At 45.2% G+C, this 12,749-nt stretch overlaps 1 protein-coding gene across 2 annotated transcripts in view; it reads left to right on the top strand.

Annotated features, from left to right (window-relative positions):
- LOC130593466 (E3 ubiquitin-protein ligase SIAH1) overlaps window positions 1-12,373 on the top strand; it is a 32,033-nt gene extending 19,660 nt beyond the window's left edge. For both annotated transcript variants that reach the window (XM_057398656.1, XM_057398654.1), the window contains exon 2: window positions 10,981-12,373. In XM_057398656.1, the coding sequence (XP_057254639.1) occupies window positions 10,983-11,831 (849 nt within the window). In that variant the 5' untranslated portion in view covers window positions 10,981-10,982 and the 3' untranslated portion in view covers window positions 11,832-12,373. The remainder of the gene's footprint in view (window positions 1-10,980) is intronic.
- The last annotated feature ends 376 nt before the right edge of the window (window positions 12,374-12,749 follow it).

Genomic DNA, 12,749 nt, shown 5'->3' with positions numbered 1-12,749 from the left:
CCAGGTGGGTTTACTTCTGCGTTGCCAGTTGCTCTGCTTCCATCGCTGCAACGACTCACATAGGGCATTTGTCACCATCCATAAATTACTGGCCACTTTTCTCGTTCATCGATGTCCAGGGCCAGCTGGATGGCTTTCACCTCGGCAAACTGACTTGATTCACCCTCTCCTTCAGCAGTTTCTGCAACTTGTTGTTGGGGTCTTCATAAAGTTGCCTTCCATCTCCGATGCTTTCCCACAATATGGTAGGACCTATCAGGAAACAAAGCATATTGCTTCTGACTTTCTGAGTTACTATTATGTGGTGGGGCCTCTTAATCACACATCACCTCCTCCTCTGGTGGCATTCCAAAATCTTTGCCCTCTGGTGATTCCATGATTACTTCTAGAATTCCTGGACGACTGGGATTTCACATTCAAGCTCATTGTGTAAGTGCAGCCGACTTATTCCATGTAGCATCGGTTGCATGATGTGTAGAGAAGACTGCCTTTGAACATCCAGCCCAGCATCAGCAACTGGAGTGCCAGGAGGAGCTGTGCTTCAGTGCCAATCACTTCTGAAGCAGCTTGACCCCCTTCATAGTCTGACAGTATCTATTTTTTTTTAGTGGGAGTGTAGCTGTCCTCAGATCCTCTGTATCCTCAACTTCAAAAGTCAAGGGGTAAACCTCGAGTCTCCCCTGGAGCTTTCTGCCAGAGGCTCCAGGTAGTACCATTCTCCCCGGCTGTGGTGTAGAGTACGTTTTTTACATCTGGCCTTGTCTGGACTGGTCCACGGTCCTACTGCATGAACTATCTCTTGTTTAATTTGCTCAAAGGCTTGTTGTTGCTCAGGGCCCCATTTGAAATCGTTCTTCTTCCAGGTCACATGATAGAGAGGGCTTACAATCACACTGTAATTTGGGAAGTGCATTATCCCAAACCCCACAACATCCAAGAAAGCTTGTGTTTCTTTCTTATTAGTTGGTGGAGACGTTGTTATCTTGTTGATCACGTCTGTGGGGATCTGGTGACGTCCATCTTGCCAGTTTATTCCCCCAAATTGAATCTCTTGTGCAGGTCCAGTGACTTTAATATACCTCCTATATCTTCTCTCTCGAGCAGTAGGACATCTTTTGTTAATATCTGAGACATGGGTTGGTACATGTGGGGAGCTGGATAGATCAGATAGATCGTCTCTCAATTGTCTGAACTCCTGAGACAGTTTTTCCATAGCTGAAATGATGGAAGGGGTAAGATTGTCTTCGAGCTCTTGGAGGTGACGAATCACTTAATCCAGTGCAGTCTGGATCAATCTATGGCAGATGGTAGGGCTGTGTTTCCACCCCTGTGGCAGTCGGTTCTGAGTTTACTGTGCGCCCCTCCTAGTAAAAGCTAACTGTGGCCTGCACTTTGCTGCCGAAAGAATTGAGAAAAAGACTTTCTCCCTGGTCATAGGTGGCTATTAAAGGGTGAGCGGGTCCTGCTGATCACTCCTTGGCTTTCCAGTCTATGCATCAGCTTATGGATGGGAATCAGGGAGTCTCGGTTGGTGCGATATTGCTGCCGGTCCATTGTTGTGGTCGCGATTGGCACTTGTTATTTTTCGATCTTCAGCAACCCCACAACAGAAGGATCCTCTGAGAAACAAGTCAAGGTGGGCAGCTACTTAATTTCCTCTGTCTCCAAAGCAGCAATACCAGAAGCCTATTGGTTCCCTTTTGGGTCTTTGAAGTACCCTCTCTTGAGGTAGTCTATGCCGAGCATGCATGGAGCCTCTGGACCAGTCACAATGGGCTGCTTTTGCCACTTCCTCCCTGAGGCTGAATTCAGCCTCCAGTACAATCAACTTCTGGGATCCTTCTGTCACTCCAGAAATATAAATGGGTTCCACCCTTTGATGGCTTTATGGCATCAGGGTACACTGTGCACCAGTATCTACTAGAGCCTTATACTTCTGTGGGACTGATGTGCCAGGCCATCTGATCCACACAGTCCAGTAAATCCGATTGTCCCCTACGTCCACCTGGCTGGTGGCACGTCCCATCTAATACTCATCACAACATCGGGCACTTAGGTCTTGTAGACATGTATTAGTCTTCTTTATAACAGGAGCTGGAGTAAAATCAGCTCTTCCCCTCCATCTGGGAACCTCCTCACCAAAGACTGAAGCTGCAGCTTTCATGGGATGATCATACTTGACCTTTGTTCTCCTCTTTAGTTCATGCACCCGTTCCCCCAGAGCTGAGGTAGGTTCATAGAATCATAGAATAGTTAGGGTTGGAAAGGACCTTAAGATCATCTAGTTCCAATGCCCCTGCCATGGGCAGGGACACCTCACACTAAACCATCTCACCCAAGGCTCTGTCCGACCTGGCCTTGAACACTGCCAGGGATGGAGCATTCACAGCTTCCTTGGGCGACCCATTCCAGTGCCTCACCACCCTTACAGTAAAGAACTTCCTCCTCATATCCAGTCTAAACTTCCCCTGTTTAAGTTTTAACCTGTTACCCCTTGTCCTGTCACTACAGTCTCTAATGAAGAGTCCCCCCCAGCTTCCCTATAGGCCCCCTTCAGATACCAGAAGGCTGCTATGAGGTCTCCATGCAGCCTTCTCTTCTCCAGGCTGAACCGCCGCAACTTTCTCAGCCTGTCTTCGTATGGGAGGTGCTCCAGTCCCCTGATCGTCCTCGTGGCCCTTCTCTGGCCTTGTTCCAACAGTTCCATGTCCTTTTTATAAAAGATGCATGTAACAAATTTTCATGAGTTTTTTTCAATGGTTTTCAATAAAGTAACAGACCACCACCACTTTGTTTTCATAAGATAACTAAGTAAATATTGAAGTGACACATGTGTTCTCACTATTTACAATGGCCAAAGATTAATTATTTTTTTAACAAAGCAAGGAAATAGAAGGGAATAAAGGAATATTACAGGTGCTAGAAATGAATATAATTTTTATTCAAATTCACTTTCTCTGAGATTGTTTACTGTGTTTTTTATTTTTTTTAACGCTAGGAATTATATTTCAGACACATACACCTAAGCATATTATTGCTGAAGGTTTCTGGTTTTATCTTAATTATCACACAAATATTGTTGCTCTGTAGCTCAAATATGAAGTAATTGGTTTTCATTTAGATGACTAAATGGATAATATTTCTGTACAGTGGTGTTTAGAAGGAGTTATCAGAATAATTGGCAGCTTAAAACTGGATCAGAGCTCGATGATGTAACGGCAGGCTTGATTTTTTGTTTTTCTAGGTAGTATTGAGTTTTGTAATGATTAAATTGTATTTCTTTCATTATGTTAATAGGACATGGTTAGAATGAGCTTAGAATCATAGAATAGTTAGGGTTGGAAAGGATCTTAAGATCATCTAGTTCCAACGCCCCTGCCATGGGCAGGGACACCTCACACTAAACCGTATCACCCAAGGCTCTGTTCAACCTGGCCTTGAACACTGCCAGGGATAGAGCATTCACAGCTTCCTTGGGCAACCCATTCCAGTGCCTCACCACCCTTACAGTAAAGAACTTCCTCCTTATATCCAATCTGAACTTCTCCTGTTTAAGAATTAACCCGTTACCCCTTGTCCTGTCACTACAGTCCTAATGAAGAGTCCCTCCCCAGCATCCCTATAGGCCCCCTTCAGATACCAGAAGGCTGCTATGAGGTCTCCACACAGCCTTCTCTTCTCCAGGCTGAACAGCCTCAACATTCTCAGCCTGTCTTCGTATGGGAGGTGCTCCATTCCCCTGATCGTCCTCGTGGCCCTTCTCTGGACTTGTTCCAACAGTTCCATGTCCTTTTTATGTTGAGGACACCAGAACTGCACACAATACTCCAGGTGAGGTCCCACAGAGGCAGAGTAGAGGGGCAGGATCATCTCCTTCGACCTCCTGGTCGCGCTCCTTTTGATGCAGCCCAGGATAATGGTTGGCTTTCTGGGCTGCAAGCGCACGCTGCTGGCTCATGTTCACCAGCACCCCCAAGTCCTTCTCCGCAGGGCTGCTCTGAATCTCTTCTTTGGCCAGCCTGTAGCTGTGCCTGGGATTGCCCCAACCAAGGTGTAGGATCTTGCACTTGTCATAGTTAAATTTCATGAGGTTGGCATCAGCCCACCTCACAAGCGTGTCGAGGTCCCTCTGGATGGCATTCCTTCCCTCTAGCGTATCAACCAAACCACACAGCTTGGTGTCATCAGCAAACTTGCTGAGGGTATGCTCAATCCCACTGTCCATGACACCAAATAAATGTTGAACAAGACCAGTCCCAACACCGATCCCTGAGGGACACCACTCGTTACTGGTCTCCAGCTGGACATTGAATCATTGACCACAACTCTTTGCGTGCGGCCATCCAGCCTGTTCTTTATCCACTGAGTGGTCCGCCTATCAAATTTATGTCTCTCCAATTTAGAGACAAAGATGTCATGTGGGACAGCGTTGAACACTTTGCACAAGTCCAGGCAAATGACATCAACTGCTCTGACCCTGTCCATCAGTTCCATAGCCCCATCGTAGAAGGCCACCAAATTGGTCAGGCAGGATTTCCCCTTAGTGAAGCCATGTTGGCTGTCACCAAGCACCTTGTTGTTTTTCATGTGCCTTAGCATGCCTTCCAGGAGAATCTGTTCCAAGATTTTGCCAGGCACAGAGGTGAGACTAACTGGTCTGTAATTCCCTGGGTCATCCGTTTTCCCCTTCTTGAAAATGGGAGTTAAATTTATCTTTTTTGAGTTGTCGGATATTTCACCTGTCTGCCATGATTTCTCAAATATGTTGGGCAGTGGCTTAACATCTTCCTTTGCCAGCTCCTTCAGGACCCACGGGTGGATTTCATCAGGTCCCATGGACTTGTGCATGTTCAGGTTTTTAAGATGCTCTTGAACCAGATTCTCTCCTGCAGTGGGCCCAAGCTCTTCATTCTCACAGACCCTGCATCTGCCTTCCAAGTCTAGGGTGGTGTGGTCAGAGCCTTTGCCAGTGAAGACCGAGGCAAAGAAGTCATTCAGGACCTCAGCCTTCTCCAAATCCTCTGTAGCTAGTTCTCCCCAGAGCTTCCAGAGCGGGCCTACGTTGTCCCTAGTCTGTTTTTTATTTGCTACTTACCTGTAGAATCCCTTCCTGTTATTCTTAACATCCCTAGCCAAGTTTAATTCTAACTGGGCCTTAGCTTTCCTAACCTGGTCCCTAGCTTCCTGGACAACATGCTTGTACTCTTCCCAGGCCGCCTGTCTTTGCTTCCACCTTTTATAAGCCTTTTTTCATTTGAATTTTCCTCAGCAGCTCCTTATCCATCTATGCAGGTCTCCTGGCCCTCCTGCTGCGCTTCCTTCTAGTTGGGATGCAACACTCCTGAGCTTGTAGCAGGTGATCCTTGAATATCAACCAAGAGTCTTGGTCCCCCCTGCCCTCTAGGGCTATATCCCATGGAACCTTCCGAAGCAGGTTCCTGAAGAGGTGAAAGTCTGCTCTTTTGAAGTCCAGGGCAGTGAGCTTGCTTCATGCTCTTCTCACTGTCCTGAGGATCTCAAATTCGACCATCTCGTGATCGCTGCATCCAAGGCTGCCCTGGGTCATCACATTTCCAACCAGCCCTTCCCTGTTGGTGAACACGAGGTCAAGTATGGCGCCTCTCCTTGTCAGCTCCTCTATAACTTGCAGAAGGAAGTTGTTTTCCACACAATTGGGGAACCTCCTGGATTGCTTGTGCCTGGCTGTACCATCCCTCCAACAGATGTCAGGGTGGTTGAAGTCCCCCACGAGAACACGGGCCTGTGAGCGTGAGGCTTTTCCTATGTGTCTATAGCGTGCTTCATCTGCAGGTTCTCCTTGATCAGCTGGTCTGTAACAGATCCCCACAGTAGTGTTTCCCATAGCTGTTTTCCCTTTAACCCTGACCCACAAACTCTCTGTCGACTGATCACTTGTCCCCAGATGGAGTTCCATACCCTCCAGCCTATCCCTAGCATAAAGGGCAACTCCCCCTCCCCACCTGCCCGGCCTGTCTTTTCTAAAGAGCCTGTAATCTTCCATTCCAACACTCCAGTCATAGGAGCCATCCCACCATGTTTCTGTGAAGCCTATTATATCATACCCCCGTAGACGTGCACACATCTCTAATTCCTCTTGTTTGTTCCCCATGCCACAGGTGTTTGTATAGAGGCATCTGAGCCAAGCTCCAAATGAAGCCGGCTCATTGGCTGGAGTGGCTGGAATATCTCTACGTTGTTCCAAACATTTATTTTAGGTGCTGGCAACTGACTGGGTGTGTTGGGATGGAATGATGCTCCCCTCCCCCAACACTTCTAGCTTAAAGCCTCCTTGACCTGTCTGGCAAGACTTCTACCAAAATTGCTCTTCCCCTTCCTTATCAGACCAGCTCCACCAGCCCCCAGTAGACCTGGCCTACAAACTTGGGTCCCGTGTTCAAGACACAGAAACCCCTGACTATGACACCACCCTTTTAGCCATTTATTAACCTGGCTAATCCTCCTAGCTTTTTTTAGGTCCTCCCCTGTATCCTGGAGAATTGACGAAAAGACAGTCTGTGCTCCAGAACCCCTAACCACCTCTCCCAGGGCTCTGTAGGCTTTCTTTATGTTCCCCAGGCTAAAACTGTCTGTATCCCTAGCACCCACATCTATCACTAGAAGTGGGTAATAGTCTGTGGGACTTACTAGAGCAGGCAGCCTCTCTGCAGCATCCCTGATCTGTGCCCCCAGTAGGCAACACACCTCCCTGAGACTGGGTCAGGCCAACAGATGAGTGCTTCTGTCCCTTTCAGTGTAGATTCCCCTACTACTATGACCCTCCGCTTTTTCCTGGCAGCACCAGTAGAGATCTTCTTTACCAGTACTCGCACTCCCTGGGGCAGGTTTTTAACCACTCAGGGATGGTGCTGCTGCCAGGTCCTGGGCAGGTCCTTTCGAGGACTTGAGGCTCCCTCGATGGCTCTTGCCTCTCTGAGTTGAGGCTCCTTGACGCTGATCTCCCCCTGCTCCGGTGTTGAAGGCGTCCTCTCGAGCTACTCACCTCAGCAATCGACCAACCCACTTTCTCATGACTTCTCCATGATCCCGCAGGTAAAACCATAGGGTGTCCTATGGCGTATACCTCCTATATCTTCTCTATAGAACAGTAGGATGCCTTTCGTTAATAGCTGAGACATGGGTTGGTACATGTGGGGAGCTGGATATATCAGATAGATCATCTCTCAATTGTTTGAACTCCTGAGACAGTTTTTTGACAGCTGAAATGATGGAAGGGGTAAGATTGTCTTCGAGCTCTCGGAGTTGAAGAATCATTTCATCCACTGTTGGTGGTGCTATGTCATTTCAGGTTATTGTTTCGAATGAGTGGGCATATGATGACGGTGTACTCTGTGTAAATTTCTGCCTTATGGGCTGCGTACATTCAACTTCATCTGGATCTGTGGGTCCACTCCCCGCATCTGGCCTGCGATAGATGATCTCTACAGTGGCTGATTCCCTCAGAGACTGGATGCCTTTCTCTAGAGTAGTCCACTTGGCTGAACTACTCATAAAATCATCCTTGTATGGAAACCTTTCTTTCACAGCTGCCAAGAGCTGCCTCCAAAGGCTGAGGTACTGTTTCTCTTTTGAAATTGCTTTGTCAATTCCCCCTTCTCTAGCAAGTGATCCCAGCTGCTTAGCTTCCCTACTTTCTTGATCATGATCGTCAGCCCCATTGTCCCAGCATCAGAGCAACCAGGTGATGATGTGCTCCCCTGGTTGATGGTTAAAAGCTTTATTCATATTCTGTAGCTCAGTTTAGGTCCTGGGTTGAGAAGTCTTTTTCTTCCTCTCCCTCTGATTCACATATTAATAACTCTTGTTCAGATGGTGCCCCTCTAGTGTGCACATTGGGTCTTCATCTTTCTTCACTGTACGGGTTGTTCTTTGTGCCTCTTGTTTGCTTTTCCCCTTGCATACAGGGGCAACCAGTACTGGCACAAATTGGTCCTCTGGTTTAGCTGCAGTGATTATCACTGTGGTTCGAGTGGCTGTAGTATCTGTTGTTGGGGCTGGTGTAGCCGCTGTGCTTGGGGTTTGAGTAGCACCAGCAGCTGCGCTGTCTGTTGCTGTTGGGTTTTGGATAGCTGCTGTACTTGTCGCTGGGGTTGGTGTTGTTGCTGTGCTTGGAGCTGGAGTAGCTGCGCTGTCTGTTGCTGTCAGAGTTTGAGTAGCTGCTGTACTTGTCACTAGGGTTGGTGTAGCTTTTGTATTTGGAATTGGAGTAGCTGAGTTTTCTGTTGCTTTACCATCAGATCCAGAGACATTTTTTTCCCTTTCAAGGTGCTGGACAGTGTTGAGCAGGGCTCTGTAGGAGTAGGCCAAGACCCAGCACATTGCCATGATTTGATTTGTCCCTCTCTGGTATGACCAGCATGACAACACACCTCATTTAAGTGTTTTACTAATTTTTCTGGATTTTGCACTTGTTCAATGGTCAAGTTCCAAAGCACTGGAGGGGCCCACTGGCCTAGATACTTGCCCATACTATCCCACACACCCTGCCACTCATAACTGTCCAGCCTCAGGGAAAAACTCTTGCTCCTCCTTTATCTTCGTCTAACCCTAGACAAGACCTAAATCCGACTCTGTTTAACTTTTGAGATCAGACGAAATGGTTGTGGATAAAATACACTCTATGCGTGCCAACATGGTGATCCTCATCACAATCAGCAGGCAGGTCTCAAGGCTCCCCAAAGGCCATTCAAAACCTTCAGAACTCTCAAATGCTCCTGTAAATAGTCTGGTGGGGGACTGGGAAGGTAAGGGAATGTCTTCTTCATAGGTTGACCACCCGAGGTGGAAACAGAAGATGTGTAATTGCTAAACACTTCTTTTATATACCTCCCCAAGTATAGGGGTGGTGACCACACTGGGAATGCAAGCCAGATCAGTTTCATAATCAATGAGCGTTTTGTATTACAAGTCGTTACCATAAAGTACAGTGTAGCAAGAACCTTAGCCCAGGCTCCCCAGCCAATAAACACTGAAATAGCCAATACTGGCTATAAGTAAGGTACAACATGCTGAAACTTTCAGGTCTAGAGCAACAGCTTTGAGAGCCAATAAATCAGTATTGTGATGAGCAACTATTAATCCAAAATAATGAATGCTTATCACAAATACAATTAGACACACTCTGCTCAGATCTGTCATTATCTCAACCCTTTGTGCCCCACGTTTGGTGCCACAAAGAACTGTCAGGGTTTAAGCCCAGCCGGTAAGTCAGAACCACGCAGCTGCTTGCTCACTCCTCTCCCCTTCCTCCTCCCCCTCCCGGAGGGATGTGGAGGAGAATAGGAAGAATCTTGCTCCCATGGGTTGAGATAAGAACAGTCCAGTAACTAAGGTATAACACAAAAGCACTACTGCTACCACCAGTAATAATAATGATAAGGGAAATAACAAGGGAAGAGACTAAAACTGCCCACCACCCACCGACCAATACCCAGCCCGACCCAAGCAGTTATCTAGCTCTTCTGGGTAACTGCTCTCAGTTTATATACTGGGCATGACGTCCTGTGGTATGGAATAACCCTTTGGCTAGTCTGTGTCAGGTGTCCTGTCTCTGCTTCCTCCTGGCTTCCCCTCCTCCCTGGCAGAGCATGAGACTCAGAAAAGTCCTTTGTCAGAGTAAACATTACTTAACAACAAGTAAGAATATCAGTGTTATTGATATAAGGAAAGCAAGTGCCTGGAAATCATAGTGTTAAGATCCTTTTAACTTAACTTTCTATCTCTGAGATAGAGAACAATGTTTGTGTTGTAAGTCTGTGGTGTGATAACAGGATTTAGTAGTCTTGCTAACAAGAGTGAATTATTTCTTACCATCTTTCTAATTATCACTTAGTTTGGAGATAGTGCCTCCCAAATATCTCCTAGCTTAGGGTACTCCTTGTCTGGCCATCCTGTTCTGCTTGCAATAAATTTTGTATGAAGGTCACACTGTCCTAAATCTTTGCCAGCTATCAGAAACTTATAGATATGGCTGGTTTCAGCTAGTTTTGTGATTACTGGGGCATCCAACTGTTCCAAAGGTGAAAAGTACGCTTCTTACTTCATCTTGAAGACCCGTCCCCACAACCGTCAGAGGGCAGTGCACAAGTGCCAAAAGGGAGGAGACTTAGGATAATGAGTACCTAAACTAATTGTAATATCCCCACCGCTCTCTCGGGAACCTAATGAATATGAATGTTTGTGTGTAATAAATATCTGCTCGCTTAACCCCTCGGTGTGCAAGTTAGGAGGCGCGATACCCCCTTGCACCTGGGCTGAACCACGGAATCACACTCTACACCTCGGAGAGAGTTATAAAGCAGGTATGTTTATTACCATGAAGAGTCACTATCCTGTCCTGGGGAACAAAGCAGTGCAGTGATCTCTGAGCTGTGGTTTTCTTTGGTACTGGTTTTCAGTTTTTTAAAATTATACAGTAAACATGATCACTTAGAATGTCATATCCAGAAGATTCTCCCCCCCCCCTTTAAAAATTATTGGTTTCTTATCTCACTAAATACATAGCAATTTAAAATTCAGCCTTTAGACTTGTTCCGTAGTGCTCATAGTTGTTACACCCAGTGATCTGGGTGGAGTGTTTTGTTAATGCAGTATTAAAAATAAACCCCAAACAACCACCACCAACAAACTTTGAGGATTTCAATCCCATTTTTAGTGTATCTTTATTCATCACCCTTGCAGTTTCCAGCAGGTAAATTCCAGTTCAGAATAATTACAGAACCTTTTCACTTGTTAAATCTCCATCTTGTAAAAGTGTCTATTGTATGCAGCACAACAGATATTCTCCATGTAAAATATCCACAGTTTGCATTACATAGGTTTTTTTTTCTGTCATTTGTATCTGGTTTCTTTTGAGGCTTCTTTGTAAATCAAGAAAATTTGTTTGCAAAAGGAAATAAAATGTGTCTGAGTACTCATTCTTTTTTTTCTGTTCTGTTGCAGAAATGAGCCGTCAGACTGCTACAGCTCTACCCACAGGTACTTCAAAGTGTACACCATCACAGAGGGTCCCTGCACTTACAGGCACTACAGCTTCCAATAATGACTTGGCTAGTCTCTTTGAGTGTCCTGTATGTTTTGACTATGTGCTGCCACCAATTCTTCAGTGTCAGAGTGGTCATCTTGTTTGTAGCAACTGTCGCCCCAAACTTACGTGCTGTCCGACTTGCCGAGGCCCACTGGGCTCCATTCGTAACCTGGCTATGGAGAAAGTTGCTAATTCTGTACTATTCCCATGTAAATATGCCTCTTCCGGATGTGAGATAACTTTGCCGCACACAGAAAAAGCAGACCATGAGGAGCTGTGTGAGTTTAGGCCTTATTCCTGTCCATGTCCCGGTGCTTCATGTAAATGGCAAGGTTCTCTAGATGCTGTAATGCCACACCTGATGCATCAACATAAGTCCATTACAACACTTCAGGGAGAAGATATAGTGTTTCTTGCTACAGACATTAATCTTCCTGGTGCTGTTGACTGGGTTATGATGCAGTCTTGTTTTGGCTTTCATTTCATGTTGGTACTGGAGAAACAGGAGAAGTATGATGGTCATCAGCAGTTCTTTGCGATTGTACAGCTGATAGGAACCCGCAAGCAAGCAGAAAACTTTGCTTATCGACTGGAGTTAAATGGTCATAGACGGCGATTGACTTGGGAAGCAACTCCTCGATCTATCCATGAAGGAATTGCAACAGCCATTATGAATAGTGACTGCCTAGTCTTTGACACCAGCATTGCACAGCTCTTTGCAGAAAATGGCAATTTAGGCATCAATGTAACTATATCCATGTGTTGAAATGGCAGTCCAACCTCTTGAGGCCAGTGTTTAAACCGTTGCATTTAATTTAGGTGAAACTAGGGTAACCATCTTTCTTTGACTGTCAAACAAATTAGTTGGTAGATGGAGGGTAGACATATGAAGGTAAATAAAAGGAAAGGCTGTTAATTTAGAGGAAGCAGTTGCATGTAGTAACACTACCATATTTAAAATATAGTCAGCAGTAAACCACTGAAAAAAAAATATATACACCCAAAATGGGCATCTTTTGTATTAAGAATTGATTTTACAGGAAATCTTGTTGTAAAATAATTCTAAAAGCTTGTTTGTAGATTGATTGTACTGTTGAGAAGGATACTGTTTCATGGTTTTGTTTGTGTTATTTTTCCTCCCCCCTTTGACTGACAAGCCATGTTGAATGATCTGGTCTCTGGCTACTGCCCCCTCTTTTGTAAGTCACTACATAGTATTGCTGCTGTTGATGTATATTTTCTGCGTATTTGCTAATTTTCATTAACTTCTAGTTTTTCATTAAATAAATATTACTTTCTTTTCTGTAATTCAGGTTTTTATCTTTTTTTTTTTTTTTAATTAATTACCAGTGTCATCTTTTGCTATGCATAATTGCTATGGTAAAACTTCTATTTCTGTATGTTTGGTAAATTTTGTCTCTTTCCAGTAGTCAACTCATTGGTGATGCTGTTCTTAATTGAGCTATTTGTGAGTGTACTGAACTTGAAAGAAGCACTTCTATTGAAAGGTGTATCAGGGAAACAAAGCTCTTCTAAAAACAGGTCAAGATGATGTTGTACTTTGAGTTATCTTCTACCAAAAAAGGAACAATTACTAAGAATTTTATGAATTTAAACTAATTCATGCTTCAAATTTTAGAGATACTTAGAAACTTGATTGCATTCTTGTATTTGTTTTCAGTAC

Source organism: Pezoporus wallicus, unplaced genomic scaffold (assembly GCF_028554395.1).
Source record: "Pezoporus wallicus isolate ANWC-B61680 ecotype Strahan unplaced genomic scaffold, APGP_CSIRO_Pwel_v1 contig_1787, whole genome shotgun sequence".
NCBI classification, from domain to species: domain Eukaryota; kingdom Metazoa; phylum Chordata; class Aves; order Psittaciformes; family Psittacidae; genus Pezoporus; species Pezoporus wallicus.
This window is presented reverse-complemented; position numbering and strand designations above follow the sequence as displayed.